The sequence below is a fragment of the Uloborus diversus genome, chromosome 1 (genome assembly GCF_026930045.1).
Source record: "Uloborus diversus isolate 005 chromosome 1, Udiv.v.3.1, whole genome shotgun sequence".
Lineage (NCBI taxonomy): Eukaryota > Metazoa > Arthropoda > Arachnida > Araneae > Uloboridae > Uloborus > Uloborus diversus.
In genome coordinates, this window is record NC_072731.1 from 252,457,512 (window position 1) to 252,476,970 (window position 19,459).

Genomic DNA, 19,459 nt, shown 5'->3' on the forward strand with positions numbered 1-19,459 from the left:
ACCGAAGACCGTTAAACAGTTGTGAAAAATTTTTGCAAACGGCTGAGGGTTTCTCCCTTTTTTGAAAAATAATATTAATGAATGAATTTATAAATATTTAATTAAAACTTTACTTGGCGTTGAGGAACTGTTGCAAAAAATATTTAAACGTTAAGAAAAATATTAGTAATATTGTAATATAATTACGCGTAAGTCTGAAGAACTATAGAAAACTGCGAAAATTAGCCACAAATTCGCATAAAAATTTCGCATACGATTACTATTGCAGTGTTTTCCTTTATTTTCTTTGTTTTTTTTATTGTTTATTTTAAGTAGGAAAAACATTTAATAGAAAGAGCAACAATCTCTGAGGACCGGACAAATTTTTTCTGCGGCCTCGGGTTGAGAATCGCTGCCTTAATAGATCATTTCAAACGTCCAAAAACCATCTCTAACTCATAGAAACAAACTTTCTTCCGACAGATACGAGTTGAAAATGTGTTAACTAATGCACAAACAAATTTAGCCTTGTAACGTCTCAGTAGCCGCTAATTTGACCTAAATCTTCAATGATTTATAAATCGTTGTAGCCAACAAATGGAAACAGATTTTAAATAGTTCTAAACAATTTTTTTACTTCACTAGTTTACACGTCGCATGTTAATCATTTTAGCGCCTTTGACTGAAAAAAAGGAAACGCGTACAGGGAAAAAAGGAATAAATAATTCAAGCATTTGCGTTGGAATTTCTAATAAAGGAGCACCTAATGAAAGTTATATTTCTAGTTACCTTTTCAACGAAAATCCGACTTTTTCAAAATATTTTGAACTTATGTTTTTGTATTTTTTGGGCACCCCGTCATCGGGGAAAACCCTCGGCCAGGAAAAATATCTGGATGTAACCCCCCCCCCCCCTTTTCAAAAATATCAACAAACATAAAAACGAGGAAAACATCAACGAAATCTATTATCGTAGTCGGTCTTTCTTTTTTTTATAGAAAAAAAATCACCTAGTAATTTACTGGCTGTCTTTAAATATTTTTTTAATTTGAAAGATAACATTGTTTTAAAAATTATTTGGAATGACAGCTATTAAGACTTTTCTTAAAAGGTAGAGGGGTCACACGTTTTCTTAAACAGAGTTCCCTCTCCATACAATGCAAAGGCAGCTAGTGCTTTAGTTTCTCTATAAACAAATTCTTAAGTCGTTCGTCAAAACATAAATGTATAAAGAAATATATCTATTCTATTTTTCCCCATTGCCAAAAATTAAAAAGATAATAAGAATAAACTGCAGAAGAAAAGGCTATCTAATTAAATATTTTTTATCGAAAATAAAATCCTTCGCAGCTCTTTCTTTCGAGTAAAAAATAAAGTGCGACGAATTTCTCTTTTTTTCCGTTGGCAACTTTTAGAAAAAAACTAAACATTTCAGAGGAATGTAGAAGATTAAAAGAAAAATCATGCTTGAAGCAAATTTGCTTCTTTGCTCAAATACCTCAAATTTCATCGCAGGCTCTAAAGCTGAGGTTATTATTACTTATTTCTTTGGGCGGTTTAAAATTGAGCGAAAAGTTGTTCAAACTAAAAAAGTGGAGTATGGGAACGATAACGATGTGACCTAGCGGAGGTCTTTTGAGCAAAGAGAAAAAAAAAAAAAAACTTATTTTAATTCGGCTATTCTCTCTATAGATGTTAGGAGGGAACAAACAAACCGACAGACTGATAGACAAACCGAGAAACTGACAGACTGTTCGACACATTCCCGCATCTCAATACTCTCCCTTTTCCTTGTTTTTTTCAACAGTAATGTAATAATTTTATTTATTGTAATCTTTTTTTACGATGTTTCTGTGCTACATGAAGCCTTTTTTCCATGCCTTTCATCATTTTTTGACCTTACTATTACGGGAAAATACGCTAACTAAATGGAAACATTCATCAAACTTTTCTGTTAACACAAGATTGATAGGAATTTTTAAATTATTTTTATTTTTTATTTATTTTATTTTTTTTCCTTTTCCATTTATTTATCTATTTTATTTTATTTCATTTTGTTTTATTTATTCATTTATTTTATTCTATTTTATTTATTGATTTTTATTTTATTTATTTATTTTGACAGTAAAACCTGTTGACTAACGTTCTTTCCAAAAAAGAATTTATAGGTTGGCCCAAATACCAAAAAAAAAAAAAGGATCAAATGCAACATAGTTGTTTTATGGAATGAACGCGTTTTAACTTTATTCCTCTAAATTTACGACCGAAATTCCTAAACGAAGCACTACAGCTTATGCGAGATGCATTTCAATCACAAGGCGTAAGGACGAAGTTTTTGAATGTTCTTCAACACGGACACCGGGTACATCGACATTGAAGATCGTGTGGAGAATTCTAGATCCAAATTAATCAACAACCTGAGGGTGATCTGATTCACCTTTACTCGCGTAAGCAACCGGCAGTGATACCTTACAGTAGCTTGGGGGTAAATGGCAAGAAAGAGTGATGTTGCTTTCTCTCACCTACTAGAAGTTTTCTACTCAAGGTTCCACCAGAAACCGGCTAATACGCTTTGCCCGAGGCCCGAGACGATGGCTATTGATAGTGGTTCCATCCATCAAAAAAACAAACAAAATAATTTAAGGACATTTGACTAGTTTTTGCGAGCTTCAAGATCTCTTTTCAGACAGTACCAGAAATATAGTGCCACAATTGCATGTGACTAGTTCTTCACGTAAGGTTGGAGTGCTGTGAGGAAGCCGCCGTTTCGAAGTAGTTTTAAAGATATGTACTTTTTTAATCTGCGATGCGGCTCCATTGTTTTTACAAAATGCTTCAATTAGTTAATTAAAACTGCATATCCGTATTGAAACGTCGTACTGAATAGTTGATAGTCTTGTGCTTTTGATACCTCTAGCTGTTGTTGGCTTTTGCTAAAAGTCTTCGTTCCAAAAACATTAAAAATGAAGTGCAATAGATGGGCTGTTTTAATACTTCTCTCCTTTATTTATTCTCAAAGTTTTGCACAAAACTCATTAAATAATGAAACTACTACAGAACTCAGCAATGCCTCATTTATTGCCAGTTACAATGGCTCGAACAAGGTGGAAGACACCACGAACAGTTCTACAACTCTTAGAGAAGACATTGCGTCAAGTTTGAATGCTGCAATGAATGTAAGTACCGTTACCTTTGCAGATACCAATATTTCAGAAATCGTCACCGAATCCACCACACAAGCTGAAAGCACCACTCCAGACGTCCTCAAGAAATGGCAGAGGTTCGAAACCGTGACGAAGTTGTTCGCAAAACAGAGTGTCAAAGCTCTCATTCCAGCACTGACTAGAGGAAGTGAAGATCTGAAAGTTTCTGATCAGTGCCAGAAGCAAGTGTTCAAACTCTTGATTGGTTTGAGCAATATCAAAACTTGGGCATTTAGTTGTAAGTAAATGTGTTTTGATTTTTTAAATTATTTATTTATTTTTTTGGTAAAAAACCAGTTTGGCAATTCTCATATTTTATAAGAAAAAGTGATACAAAATTTCCAAAACTTTCTTTGATTCCACTGATTTCAGTTCTTTGATGCAGTGGTACTACATATAATATGTTGCACACTAAATTTACTAGAAGGTGCAATGTTCACGATCTTACTATTCATATTTGTACAATGGAATGAAATTTGCGAGAACTTGATAACTATTAATATCCTTTAATGTATTCCTTTTAATTGAAAGAAAATATTATTTTTCCCCTATTTCTAATGGTAAGGCGAAAGGCTATTATCAAACAATAAAATGAAGAACAGAAGGATGGAATCATTGTCCAAGGAATGCCGACTTCTCAATATCTCGACACCTCTATCTCGGTTACCTACCTTTTCATTACTTCTCCAGAATCTCTAAGTGGACACATAGGGTTTGTTTACAAATGAAATGCAATGAACCGGTTTAGTACCGGGAGCAGTGATTTTCGGTATCACCAGATTACATTCCAACCTGCAGTTGAAAATTACTTCCTCTGAACTATCCCACTTTGCACCCGATAAGAAATAGGTCCAGTTCTTACAATGATCCGCTCATTTTCTCTTTCCTTGGGTAACTTTCTTATCGCAGTTTTTAAGTAGTGAGCCGGCTTTTTAAGCACTTTTATTGTACTTGGCCTGATTGTCACGGAACAATCTAAGGCCTGCTTTTGCTTATATCTCAACATCTAGACCACTTAGAGACTTCGGGATTCCACTAATGATTTGCATAATCTTAAGGTACAACTTAACACTGAAAAATTAAAATTCTAAAGTAAAATTATTATTTCGGTTAAGATAGAAAACAAATTTCCCCATTACATTTTTTAATATAAAACCCATTGTTGCAAATTTTGTTGCCTTTCAACAGTAATGTTAATAGTAATCATAATGAAAATTTTGAATCAAGGCTTCTCTGGAGCAAGCATGAAATTTATTCACTATCATTGCACTCGTTGGATAAATTAGATTAGAGAACCTTTAATATTTTAATGGTTTTAATTAAATTAGCACACAAATATATCCTAGAGAGGAACAAGGATTATTTTTTAGCGGCAATAGCTTAAAGTTTTAGACACGTATATAGACTTTTTTTTTTCTTTTAGTATGAAGCATTTATATGATTACACTAAAAAGTATAAAATAACAGAACTTTTCGAAAAATACTAAGCACTTTTCACAATGCACTCGAATGGACAAAATAACTTTTCTGGGGTAGAATGAACAATTTAAGTATTCCAGTAATTTTCAATTATTTAAGAAAATGATACTACAAACGAAGAAAGGTGCAGCTCAAATCATTTGAAACCAAACTTTCCCTGAAAAATATGCATGTTTCAACACTCAAATTTATGACAAATTAATATAATGGTAAGAAATTCTCTACCTGACTTGAGCTGCACTTTTCTTCGTTTGTGGTGTTTTTTCTTGAATAATTGAAAATTACAGGAATACTTAAACTGTCCATTCTGCCCCAGAAAAGTTATTTTGTGCTTTTGAGTGCATTATGAAAAGTGCTTAGTATTTTTCAAAAAACTCTGTTATTTGTCAATATAGACTGTCTCATAGGATTGGTTGAGATTCCTACGCCAGGCAATTGTGTCTCAGAGTCTTGGCTCAGTGCATTTACAGAATGTATTTTTACCATTTAAATACATTTTCTTTCATATTTGCAAGTTAATGTTTGTTACATTTTTTAATTTTCTTAATACTCTGAAAACGAAAAGTTAGTCAACCCACTAGTGAGCATTTTCAAGAGCTATGGTTAAAAATGCCATGCTTAATATTCCACGAAGAATAATCCTTGGTTTCACTGGGTTTTATTGCACAAGAGCGTTAATATGATAGACTGTGTCAAGATTCGTAGGCAATATTGTCGGTGTCTAATGAGTACGTTTACAAGGTCTACAGTTCTTCTCACTATTTTATTTATTATATAAAAATATAATGATAGTAGTTAACTACATCGTGGAACATTCATAAATAAGACAAAAAGTTTACCGACAATATCTACAAAAAAAAAAAAAAAAAAAAAAAAAAACTATGTCAGGGTATTTATCATACATAACTATGTGATACATTACAACGATTAGATGTAAAATATTGAAATAAGTATCACATTAGTGCTACTTTTAGTATTTCAGGTGAAAATCAGAGCTTAATGTATGAAAGTTGCTGATGAGACAAATTCCGTAAATTTAACTGTTTTCCATGAAAGGGAAATAACTAGAAATATTTTTAGACCTTAATAGTTCCTTTAGTCCTTAAATATCTCTATAGACATTTAGTGTTGATATTTTTGAGTGAAGTTTTCAAGCAGTGAATCATCTCTAAATTGAGAAATTGAGAAGCAGAGTATCGACTCCTCAGAGCAACAATAAGACTTCTAATCCCAAAAATAACACTAAATATTTAACTGTTTGCCAGGAGGCGACGGTATACAGGATGTCCAAAAAGGCCTTGATACGTTTTTAAAATTCATAGAAAAGTAACAAATTGTTTACGACAGAATACTTTACAGGTTCAAGAATTTTTTATGACATCGTAAAAAAAGGAAAGTAAAAAAAAGTAATTAAAAATTTACACTACAGCTGTGTCATAACAGTAAAAAAAAAAAAAAAACGAATTCTTACTGTGACGATTCCGATATTACTTATAGATATATATATATTTCTTTTTTTACGATGTTATAAAAAGTTATTGAACCTATGAAGTATTATGGCGCAAACCGCACATCCATCCGACAATTTGTTGCTTTCTATGAATTTTTAAAATGTGTCTGAGACTTTTTGGAAACCCTGTATTACTAAGTCTGACAGGGTGAGATATTTGAAATTTCAGTCTGAACTTAAAAAAAAAAAACATATTTAAATTAAGTAGTTTATGCATAATTTTTCTTCTTTTCTTTAAGAGTGAAAAGCGAAAATATTAATTTGCATCTTAATTTTATTACTGGAGAAAAATTAAAAAATATAACTGCAATGATGAGAACCTAATATCTTTTTTGTGTGACTCATTACCTTGCTCATCATAACCATTGAGAAGAGATAAAATGGTGTAAGTGAAGACTTTCATTCGTAAAACAAAGAACTCAAGTCACGAGATAGATTTTAAAGTAAAGCATTGGAAAAAATCAAGTTTTTTTCGCTAGTTTCACACAAAACGTGTCAACCACTCGTCGTTCTTCAGTAACGTGACTTAGGGGGTCAGTATTTCAGCTTTTGCTAAGACAATGATTGATTTTGCTTCCTCTATTTACTAATTCCTGCTCTAAGATCCTAACTATACTCGCTAAAAGTATTGGGAAAATGAATTCTTTTTTCAAGATAGCCCCCACCAAAGATAGTGTTTTTGAAATTAAACTGATTTTTAGCCTACTTTCCCAGTTAAAGTCAGAGAAAGCAGAAAAAAACATAAAAGAAGGCTTAATGCATCTTAAAAATGTCGCGAAAAACAAAAAAAAAGTCAAAAATAAATAAAACAATAGAATAAATATTGAAAAATTAAAAATTGGAAAGTAGGGTATTAAGATGGGGGAAAATGTCTGTCAGTCTGTCTGTCTGCCCCCCCCCCTAATAACTTTTGAATGAATAGTCCGATTCGAACAAAACATTTTTCGTTCGAAAGATTTCGGTGAGAGCACTTCATTTCTATATTTCACTTTTTGATTTGAACAATTTTTCGCTTAATTTTGAACAGTTCAAAAAAACTTAACATTAGCGCCTAACGGGGAAATTCATACAACATAAATCAAAACTTCGATACGAATTTGCTTCAAACAACCTTTGTAGGAAAATTTTTTGAAGAAGAACATGTATAAAAAGTATCTATTTGACTTGAACAATTTTCCGTTCAAATTTGAACAGTTCAAATCCCTCAACATTAGCGCCTACGGCGAAACTAAAAGTCAATACATATCCTGAACTTGAAGGCGCATTTACTTCAAACAAATTTTGTTGGAAATAACTCTTGACGACTAACTCCAGACTCCAACTCCGAGAACTTTAGGGCACCTGACCCCGACTCCGACTTCTGTTACCGAAAATTAGTCGGACTCCGTCTCCACGACTCCGACTCTGATTCCGTAGCTTCGGCAAAAATTTCGACACGAAGTGGAAATGGCTGATTCCGACTCTTGGAAATTTAAGTCTTCTACTCCGACTCCTTTGTCTCAAAATAATTCCAACTCCTACTCCGAAAAAATGGCAGAGTTGCGGACTTTAAGGGAAAATGACCGATACCGACTTCAAATCTTCCAATTAAAAACTTTCGACTCCCGAATCTGACTCTTTTACCCCAAAATAAGATGGTTTCCGACTCCGTAGTCATGGTTTTTACTTTGAAATAATTATTATTGATATGATTTGTTTTTATTTTCACACAAAAGTTTTAATTTATGTATTCAGTGTATCGCGGAGCAATTCGGAGTACTTTATGTTTCTACATAAAGATATTCGCAAACGATTTTTTTTTTAAATTTAAGAATGAATGAAAATTATTTATTTAAGTTGACATTTTGTTGTTTTTTATTTATTTTTAAAGTAGGTTTATTAATTTTTCGGCAATAGGGTAAAAACAAGTGATTTTTATTTATGTATTTATTATTATTTTTTAATTATTATAATTATATATTTTTTATTTTTTTGATGGAAAAAATTATCTTATCTGCTTTGTTTAAAAGCTGCTTTATTTGTTCGTTTATTAACTTTTTACGCATATATTTCTTCAGATTAGAGATGCACATTTTATTTCTAGCTGTCAGATTAAAATATTTAAAAGTTACGTTTGAAATGATTTGCGATTTTAGCTACTTTTGAGAATATTGATCACACACAAGAAAATCGATATTGGTTTGCGGGAAAGTAGGCTCGTTTAGTTCTGAACGGAACTGCTTGTTTTAAGTAAAAATGTAGACAAGAAGTTTAAGCAAACATTAAGTGAAGTTTGGCTTCATGAAATTACGAAAGAAGTGTTGCAAAACTTCTTGAATTCCATCAAACAAGAGGCAGCCACAATGTTCCTCGATTAAGTTGTTTTTTCTGCTCAGTATAACTTGAACGTGTACCTTTATTTCATTTATTTGAAGGGAGCTGAAACGTAATAAATGATAACTTAAATCATTCTGATAACTTTAACAATTTTTTGAATATTATATTTTCTCTGAAATTAAATAATTACTTGTGTTAAATAGCTTAATCATGCCTTGTCTTTTAACTAATTTGACATTTTGACCTTGAGAAAAGTATCAGATGAATAGGGGAACAAAGGAGGGGGTCTAATGTTTGGAAAAACTTCTCAAACTTTCATTACTTTTGTCCAATACTGTATATTTTGTAACAAAAACCAGAAATCATTATTATTTGTCAGATATTCAACCAGACTGTTGAAGTAAGTGGTTTTCAACTTCTTGTCTAGTTACTTGGAGAGCAATTTTTTCGGTTTTCATTTATTTCCACGAAACCTTGAAAAGATTTCAGGAACAAATTCTGAATTCCCCAGCAACAAAACTGTCCTTCAAAGAGGCTGTTTCGTCACTAGAAATATAATTTGTAATCGATTAATATGCAAAATAAGGAAAATGGACATTGTTTTCACAGTACCTGTAAAACCACGGCTTAACCGTTGCTTTAAATTATTTTTCAATCTAATTTTGCGCAGTTGAATACATTTCTTACTTGCCTCCTCAATACATTTCTAATTCGCTGTTCCAAATCGATGCCTTAGAAAACTTAAAAGCTAATGTTTTGAGATAAAAAGCCTTTTGATTGAAAAAAAAATAGCAGTTTTAAAAGTAATTGTTCGTTGAGTGAACTAACTAATTTCAAGGCTGAGCATAAACAAGCATAGAATTAGGAATTTTGAATTTTAAAACTTTTAGCAGGTTTTCGAGGTTTTCCTTGAAGCAAGTCATAAGCGTTTTCAAAAGCTTTTTTTTTCCTCCATATACTTGTTTATAAATATTTCAGCAACATTTTTCTTTTATCTTGTGAGGTGATATCACCTTTGAATACGTAGCACAACTTGATTTACAAAACCTGATCCACACCATTGTTTGCCTTGCTATTAAAAGAGCGCACGCTTTATAAAACACGTGATAACTTCTGACCTTTCTTTTTTTGGCCAGTATAGCTTTAAACATTCTGTGAAAGTTACGACAGACTGAGAATAATGTTGGGAATTTACCATTTCGTCTTATTCATTTAGTCTTTAAACAATTATCAAGACCTGGGGCAAAATGAAACGAAATGCCAGTAAAATACCCAAGGCTTCTTGTTTTGCTGTCAGGTAATAAGTGAAATTATTTGGCATGTTGACAGCTCATTTGTCAGGGAAGTCAGCGCTCAGTTTCTAGAATGAGTGACATTGGAGAATAGCCTTTTGACTTCAGAGAATGGCTCTAAAACAAGAAAAGCTACTGGTAAATAACCTATTAGTATGCTGATCAGAGTCTATAGCTAAATTTCTAAATTTTAATCAAAGAGGTTTTTTTTTTTTTTTTTTTTTTTTTTTTTTTTTAAGAAACTACATTTTTTAAATTTCTATTATTTCATTACATGTTAGATTTTTTTTTCACACAAGTCTTAAATGAAATATTTGTTACAATATGTAACAGTTGAAGTTCCTAAAAGCACAAAAGAAAGAAATTTAGTAGTTTAAAGAGGCAACGTATTAAAATGGTGTTAATAAGTAGAAAATTAAGGAGAGTTGATACCCAAAAACCTTATTTTAAAATTTTTTAAAAATTGCTCATTATACGCTTTAAAATTAAGCATGTCACGTACGGGGTTAACTGTCTCCTTTTTCGTGGAATGGCCCTGAAGAGGTCAAAGAACTTGGTTTTTTGTGACTTGAGTCAGAAGCTTTAAATTTTTTTTTGCGTTGAGAAAGGGGTTATTAGCGTCACCCCAAATCAAGTGTAAGCAATATTTTTGCTGGTTTTTGGTTTTTTAAAAATTAACCCAGGTAGCACACGTAACGTTTAAACGGCTCATAGAAAAGTTTTAAAATGGCTGTCACATCGTTAATAAATCTTTTACAACGAATATATAAAGCGAAGTGAGCTACCTGGGAGGGCGGACGTAAATGTGGCCCATTTACTTCAACCAAATAGCCTGAAAACACAGAAGCGAATGCAGAAACTTGTTCTATAATAAGTTATTAATCTTGATTAATTTCTGAAGCTTTAGAAATGATACCACTGTTAATATAAAAATGTGGTTATATGTTTTCTCTAGGTTTTTTCCCCCCTACTTAACAGAGTCGTGGTGTAATAAGTACTCTTATAAAATGCAATGAGTTGTGAAGAAAATAAATCTCACACATATTGAGTAATTGCTACTGAAATTCTTATCCTTATCATCGAAATACTTTACATGAAAAAGAAAACCAAGTTTTTCGCGGATTTATTGAAGCATTTATCAAAAAAGGAAAATTTCTGAGAAAATTTTAAAAAAATATTTGGGTCTTTTTACGACAGCAAAGCAAGTTATATATACTCAGGAATGGAAAATACTGTACTTTGGTTTTTGAACTTTATTTTGCACTGGACAGGGAAACAGCAGTATTTGCAGAAGTGAGCTTTCGAGATATTTAAAGAAATACTTTTTGTATTCAGTACTAACAATTGAGAAATATGGGAATTCGATGTTTTTTTTTTTTCGTGGAAACCAAATGAGGAAGCTTCTTTACTAATAGTAAAGCTGAAAGTCTGTCTGGATCTCTGTCTGCCTGGATGTCTGGATCTCTGCGATGCGCATAGCACCTAGACTGTTCAGCCGATTTTCATGAAATTTGGCACATAGTTAGTTTGTAGCATGGGAGTGCGTACCTCGAAGCGATTATTCAAAAATTCGATTTTGTTCTTTTTCTATTCCATTTTTAAGAAAATTTTACCGAGAAAATTATCACAACGCAAAAGAGTTAAATTAAGAAATTATCAAAATGTGGAACTGTAACATTGTCGAGCAAATAAACATAGCAAATTGGCGAGAAATTCGTCATCCATTATTTGCAAATATACAGGCGAACCGAATGACCTTTTAATTTTCATCTACGGGCAAAGCCGTGCGGGTACCACTAGTATACAATAAAGCGAAATGAATATTTTGCAGTTACTGTGCTTTACTTGCTCACGACAGTATTATGGCACTAACCTGTCTTTCGTGAGAAGAGAACTGTTCTATCCTCAAGCCCACAACTGATTCTAGACATCAGTTTCAAAATGCGCTTTAAGAAACTGGAATATTTAACAAATATTTTACTGTTAATTTATTTTAATGCGTACAGGGGAACCCACAGGGAAGGATTATGGACCAAGTTGCGCCATCATTTTTTGGGGGGGGGGATTTTTTAATTCTTTTATTTATCTATTTAAATTTATTTATTGATTTATTTTTGATTTAAGTTATTTATTTTATTTTATTTTATTCTGTTTAGTTGTTATTTATTTAGTTTGTATGTGTGTGTGTGTGTGTGTGTGTGTGTGTTTGTGTGTGTGTGTGTTTGTCATTGGTGCACCACAGAACTTTTCTAATAAAACGATAATGATAATAATGATTAAAAATAAATAAATAAGCAAATAAATAAAAAAAATTGTTAAAAAAATAAATATTTTTAAAAAATAGAAAAGGAAAGCTGGAAAATAAAAAAAGGGCGGAAAGAGAGTTGAGAAGTGTTTTTTGGGGGGGAGGGAATTAGCGCCATTGAACTTGGGGGGGGGGGGCACCCCTGAATATGTAATGGTTTTTTCAACTCGTGTTTACATTCATTTGATGCCATAAACTAACAGAAACTCTTCCCAAAAAAAGTAACATATTTGTTTACAAGAATTGCCTACAACCTGGAGTGCATTTTAATGAAATCCTTCAAATACAACGCATCCAGGTCACCTATGCAGAAAGATATGCCACAAATTACCTGTTATCTCTGAAAAAGAAAAATCTCAACCTGATATCAACAGCAGCTTTTTAATAGAATTCCAGACCCCGAGGATTCCGTGGAAATTCGCTTTGCAGTAATTCCTGTTCCGCCCAGACAGAGGAAACGCAGTCTTTGTTGTTGTACGTGTCGATATTTTGATATCCGCAAGTCGTTCCTCCACGATGCGTTTAACAAGGTGAAACATGAAAAATAAAATTGTTTTCGAAGGAGTCTGAAGGAAGAGGATTGCTTCAGGCCAATGTTATTCACTTTCATTTTTACTCGTGTCCTGGCAATAATCTCACAAGGTCATGATATACGCGAACAGAAGGTTGAACGTATAATAAATTATTGGCAGAAAGTAATGGTTATCCTTCGATTAGTACCCACCTATCACCTTTTTCTTTATCATTTACAGATTTTAATTGAAAGCGTTGAAAGTAAATACTAACAGATCATTTCATTGTTACTATTATTAATATTATTTTTTTTTTTGGCAAGTGCTTAAACCATTAAAGCAAACGTTATGTATAAGCGGATCCAGTTTTTGATTTTTGAGTTGGTCAATATACTATTGGTACCCGCACGGCTTTGCCCGTAGTAGAAAATTAAAAGGTCATTTGGTTCGCCTGTATATTTACAAATAATGGATGGTGAACTTCTCGCCAATATGCTCGCCCATGTTACGGTTCCACGTTATGATATTTTGGTAATTTACTTGTCCATGTTGTGATAATTTGCTTGGTAAAATGTTCTGAAAATTGGACTAGAAAAAAGGACAAAATCGAATTTTCGAAAAGTCGCTTCTAGACATCCCCATGCTACAAACTAATTTTGTGCTAAATTTCATGAAAATCGGCAGAACGGTCTAGACGCCATGCGCGTCACAGTGATCTTGACAGAGAGAAATCCAGACAGAGAGACTTTCAGCTTTATTATTAGTTAAGATGACTACAGAAATTAAGAGGGACATTCATTAATGTACTAGTCCGACGCAAAGAAAATCTGATGGGGAGGCAAATGGGGTCCCAGTGACCAGAAGTGAACTCCCGAGTTCTCATTTACCAGGGGTCTGGGACTCTCCTCCGGTAGTTTCTTGTTACGTGGGATCTTGTGGGATGGTTCAGTAATTTCACAAAGTTAGAGTGTCCTGAACACAGTTGCACACTGTTTTCATCTCTTTAAGATTGCTCATGTGCCTACCACCCGCGTTCTTAAGAAGGCTCTAATGGCAAAAAAAAAAAATAAAAATAAAAATAAATAAATAAATAAATAAATAAATCCCGAGAGAATTCAAAAGAAGCAAAAAAGCACTGAATAATAAAAAAAAATGTAGTTCAAAAAAGAAAAATCAGAAAAAATGCTAAATTTTGTGAATGCATTGCTTCTATCGGGAAAATAAAGAGAAAAATATTTTTAACACTAATTAATTGCTTTTTAGATGTTTATATTTGCTCATAGATGTCATACATGTGATACTAATGCAGTTAATGTAGTTCCTACTCTAATAAATTCAACACCTGATATATAGTCAAACATAGTCTGGGACTTTTCAAAAAATTTATTTGAGTAACTCTCGTAGATCAAAATTTTATTTTGAGAAATCGGTTTCAAACACATGTTGGCACTTTTAGCAAAGAACAGAGAACCTGCAGTCCGTTTGCAGTCTGAAAGCATTTACAAAGATTTTTCCACGAGATGTAATCAAAGATGTAGATGAAATAGGTTTGATACTGAAACGTGTTTTTAGTAAATGATCCCAAGACTTTTTAATATACCACTAACTAATATATTTCCTGCAAAAAAATTTTGTTTATTTTGTTTTCTCGAAAAAAAAAGAATAGTTTTTACATTGTGAAAATGAACAAAAAATACATTGAAACTGCACCTGAACAACGCTGTAAATGCTATAAAAATTTTAAACTTTGAAATTAAGAAAATGGTCTCCAATCAGCGCGTCATCAGAGTTTTTTATGGAAAAATTTCTTACTACTACCTTCTAAGGTGAATGTGACAAATACTGCCATGCAGACCAGAGTCACCCCTAATTTTTTTACGTAGAATAGCGAAAATTCGCTACATTGAGATTTAATCTTCATCAGAAAGCCTAACTGATGATGATGCGTTATCAACAAGCAGTTTGTTATAAACAAGCAAAAGGGTAGCAACGATTATTACAGAAAAGTCTTGTCTAAGTCTCTCATCTTATTTAACAATAAATCTTGTTTCTTCGTAGTTCACTGTAGCTTACTAGGATAAACAAAACTGTTTATTGTTCTAGAAAGTCTAATTTATAGAGTTGACGAATTCAAAAAGAAAAATGTCGCTGTGTAATGTGAATTTTTCCTCTGATTAGAGAGCCCCAGAAAAGAAGACTAACCCAAACTAACCCCCTATAGACTAGACCCCTAATGAGGCCATGATTGGCCTTATTAGGACTCCGTTGTCCTTATTAAGACACCGAAGGATCGGTTGTAGGATATGATGCTATGATGCGTTTGCTGCACATATGTGCACGAACTTATATGCGCAGGGGTGACCAAAAAACACCAAAAATGACTTATCAGTGCCTCTAGAGCTTAATGATTTTTTTTTTCATTGAAGTAAGTATGGGATTTTTGATAATGTTTGTAATTTTGTCAAATGCGGTTTAAAAGTTTTTATATTGACAATAAAGAGTTATTTAATTTAATTATTTTTTTTTAGTTTGATGGTACTTTTTGCCGTTTTTTACTTTCTTCTATATCTAGTATATAGAAGAAAGTATTGGATTCGTGCAAATTTTCGAATTTCGAATTTTGACGGATTCGAACGTTTTGAGGTGTACTGAGTCCATTTCGACTATTTTTGGAAAATGTCTGTCTGTCTGTGTGTGTGTGTGTATGTGTGTGTGTGTGTGTGTGTGTGTGTGTATGTGTGTCACGTCTGTGTGTGACCAGTTTTTTGTGGCCGCTCTACAGCAAAAACTACCGCATGAAATCGAACGAAACTTGGTACACATATGTGCCCTTATGTGAACTTGTGCCCATTGGTTTTTGACGCGAATTCCTATAAGGGGGGTGGAGCAATGGGACGTTTTTTGAGTTACGCGTGATTGCTATTCCTCAGGAAGTAACTGTCGGAATCAAACAAAATTTGGTCCATATGTTGCCATTAACAGGAACAGGTGCTGATTCAATTTTGGTGTCAATAACTCAAACGGGGGTTGAGCTATAGAACGTTTTTTGTCGTCAATTGTGACAGCTGTATCTCAAGAAATAATGAACGGAATGAAAGAAAAATTTATCGGCAAGTAGCCCTTAGTAGGTATAAGAGCTGATTTTATTTTGGTGTCAACAGCTGAAAAGGGGGTAGCGCAATCGCCCGTTCTTTTTTCCCATTGTGAGTGCTCTATCTCAAGAAGTAATGCTACGTTCTGGTTGAAATTTGGAATATATGTGAATCCATATGTAAACAGGCTTTGGTTCAATTTTGGCGCCAATCGCGCCAAGAGGTGCTGATTTATTTTTATTATCATTATTTTTTAGCGGATAAAAATAGTTTTATTAATCTTTACTAATAATAAAGCAGTAAGTCTCTCTGTCCGGAGGATGTCTGGAGGATGTCTGTAGGATGTCTGTAGGATGTCCGTAGGATGTCTGTGACGCGCATAGCGCTTAAACCGTTCGGCCGATTTTCATGAAATTTGGCACAAAGTTAGTATGTAGCATGGGGGTGTGCACCTCGAAGCGATTTTTCGAAAATTCGATGTGGTTCTTTTTTTATTCCAATTTTAAGAAAAAAACTATCATAAATTACGAAATTATCATAACGTGGAACCGTAACATGGGCACAAGCCAATTGGCGAGATACGAAATTATCATAACGTGGAACTGTAACGTCGGTAGAAGCCAATTGGCGAGAAAATTCACCATACATCATTTGTAAATATACAAGCGAACCAAAAGACCTTTAATTTTTCTATTACGGGCGAAGCCGTGCGGGTGCCACTAGTGCAACAATAAGAAAGATAAATCGTAATAGATTGTCGTCTGCGTATTTCTCGTGATTTTAATTGTATGGAAATGATCGGAAATATTATCTCAATGATTTAAAATTTTTAACTGTTGCCATCTTATGTTTGTTAACAAATAAAATATTTGTAATTAATTCAAGCAAGGCTTTTAAAATAACTTTCAATTTTCGCTGTTTGCTTTGCTTTTGCAATAATTCAGACATTGGGGTGGTCGTCAAGTTTTTGCATGTGTAATTTCGTTTTTGTTGGGAATATTGCTTCCTCGTCAAGCATGGGGAGGGATCAGAAAAAAAGAAGAAACATATAGAAGAAAGTTTCGTGATGGCCACAACATACTAGTTTCTTAAGTTGTTGACAAACATAATATAAATTTGAATGTTCACATGTAAAGTTATTTTCCCCTGTTGTTATAGGTCATTTAACGAATGTACGAAAATTGGAACCAATCGAATCAAGCCCTAAACCTTAGGATGGCCTTATTCGGCGCACTTACCTTAGAACATCCTTTTTATTTATTTCTTAAATGCATTTAGATATCCATTCTCCTGTTTCCCGTGTGAGAAATTTCGGATAACCCGGTCATTATTTTAATCACAAGTTCGAATGAACTGTGAGTTCAAACCTTGATCACTTTTTATTTTTTCCAAATAGTTCTTTCAAGGACTAAAATTCTCCGAGACATGAATAGCTTCAGGCGTTTTTGGTATTTTCTAGATAAAATCTTGTATCAATGATACATTGTGACCATGAACTGAACTGGCAATTTCTATCTTCTCTAAAGCAACTACTCAGAGGGAATCATCTTTTTCAATCATGCTCTTGTTAATTATTTTTAATGAAGCCAATGTCAGTAACTGAAGATAATAATGTTTGATTCAAGTCCCTAAAATACATTTAAGTATAATGTTGCTTTAAACTATCAGCCATTTGAAGATTTGTATGGAATATATGTAGGGAAGGTTGTGTACCTTGGGCAGTTTTTTTTCCAATGCTAATTTTCAGCATGTTAACGCAATGTAAAACAAATGGTTTTGATTCTACAGGTTCTCCTGCTTGTTAGGTTTCTATTTATTTTTGAAGTTTTGAAAAATTTTGATTAGGTGATTCTTGGTTATTTATTTATTTATTTTTTTTTTCAAAAAAGTGATTTTCAGCCCTAGGTGCAATCAAGGGTTGTACCTTGGGCACCCTTGATTGTACTTTGGGCAATAAACTTATCAATCACCTTTTGTAATTTTATCTCATACTAGCATTCCCGTACCCGGCATTGCTCGGTTAATGGAATTAGCTGGGGTTAACAGTGCTTGGTGCACCTAGTTTCGAAAATCCCCTGTAATAATAATTACTTATCTTAATATATAAAAATCTTCTGTGCGGACGTTTGTCACCATAAGGCTTTTAAACGGCTGGACCAATTTTGATCAAATTTTTTGTGTGCAAGCATGGTTTCGAATCGCGATGGATCGAATCGGAAACGTTTTTGTTAATTAATTAATTTAAACATTGGATGGTTATACCTCCCAAATGATGAATATTTATTTTAACCTATTGTTGAGCGAGAACTGAAATAAATATTTAACCTGTTGCCAAAGGACAATAAGAAAGCCAGTTCTGCTTTTTGTAATGAAATTTCCTACTGTGATGTGTCAATTGAGAATAGATTAAACGTAGAGAGAGAATGAAGCTTTCCATTTCTTAAAAGCAACGATTTTTGGTGCCGTGATATATTTTAAAGTAAATTACTGGAAGGTTCACGCAAAACGTGTGTTCTGTCGTTGAAGTTGAACCATGTGACCGGATCGGTGCTTTAGATTTTCCTAACCAAATGATCAGAAAGTACCGTCCGTACTTAGCAACATTTGTTTCTCGGCTGAAGTCCATCTGAGTTTTGGCACCAATGTCAGGAATACGTTAAGGATTGTCTAACTAATCAGTACATTATTAAAGGAAAAGATGATGGAATTTAAAGACGAAACAAATTTTATTTTCGTCCAGATAAATTACAACAGGGTAGTTCTGTACACGAAAGATCAGTGCAGTGGGAGATCTTTATCTTTGGTGGAAAGAACAAATTAGGCAATATATGAAGTTTAAAAAGTTTTCGTTCAAAAGATCGAAGCGCTAATCGGTCGGAGTTGGCTCCGCTCACTGATCGGCTGGATTACAGTAACGTGGTAGCTTGGCGACTTTGGCTGTAAACAATAGAGTTGTGTGATCATTTGTTTATATTTTAAAGCTACCGTTAATGTAATTCATTGTATATTTTGTTTATTTGGCGAATTATTTCCAATTGCAAAGAGTTGCTTTTCGTTTTTAAAGAGTTTTTAGTCATTTTAGTTGAAGAAAAATATAATTAGTTATTTTACATCGTTAGGGGGGGGGGAGAAGGGATGAGTGATTTTCGCTTATTCAGAGAACTGTTTTTACCTTTATCATTTTTTTATACGATATCTTTTTCATTGTTTTATTCTTTTTCATATGGGGGATGTAGCAACGGGATTTCCCGTTTGTTCTAGATGGGTAGTTAGTTTTTTACACTTAATATCTGAGGACGCTTTTTATCCTTTGAGTATGGCTGAAAGAACAAACCATCAAGTACGGGAGAAAAAATAGTTAATAAAACAACTGCTCAGTGAGCATTAGATAAATCAAGTTGTAATAAATATACGCATTCTGACACCAAGCAGCTTAAAACCTTTTCTTTTTACTTATTTTTTACAACAAAACGGTTCAAACACTTGATAGTTTATTGAAATTTTTTTACTTTTAAATTTACAAAGTTTGAACAGAACAACGTCTGTCGGGTCCTCTAGTTACCTATAATTTTTCCTAATTTTGGGAGGATCCCGGGGTCCCTGGACTCTTTATACATATGCCCCTCTCCTTAACCGATCTTTAACTGTTATTAACGATCCTTTTAAAGTATTGATTATCTTTGCAAACACAGACCATCTACATTTTATTGTTATACCTATGTTTAAGCAAGAACTTCTTTGTATACAACATTTTTAGTTTTTTTTCCTGGTG

The 19,459-nt window shown here is 33.1% G+C and overlaps 1 protein-coding gene across 1 annotated transcript in view; it reads left to right on the forward strand.

The window, feature by feature from the left end:
- The first annotated feature begins 2,941 nt into the window (after positions 1-2,941).
- The window catches only part of LOC129220005 (nose resistant to fluoxetine protein 6-like), a 58,565-nt gene continuing 42,047 nt past the window's right edge, over positions 2,942-19,459 (forward strand). Inside the window, exon 1 of the mRNA XM_054854335.1 lies at positions 2,942-3,419. Within this exon, the coding sequence (XP_054710310.1) occupies positions 2,942-3,419 (478 nt within the window). The remainder of the gene's footprint in view (positions 3,420-19,459) is intronic.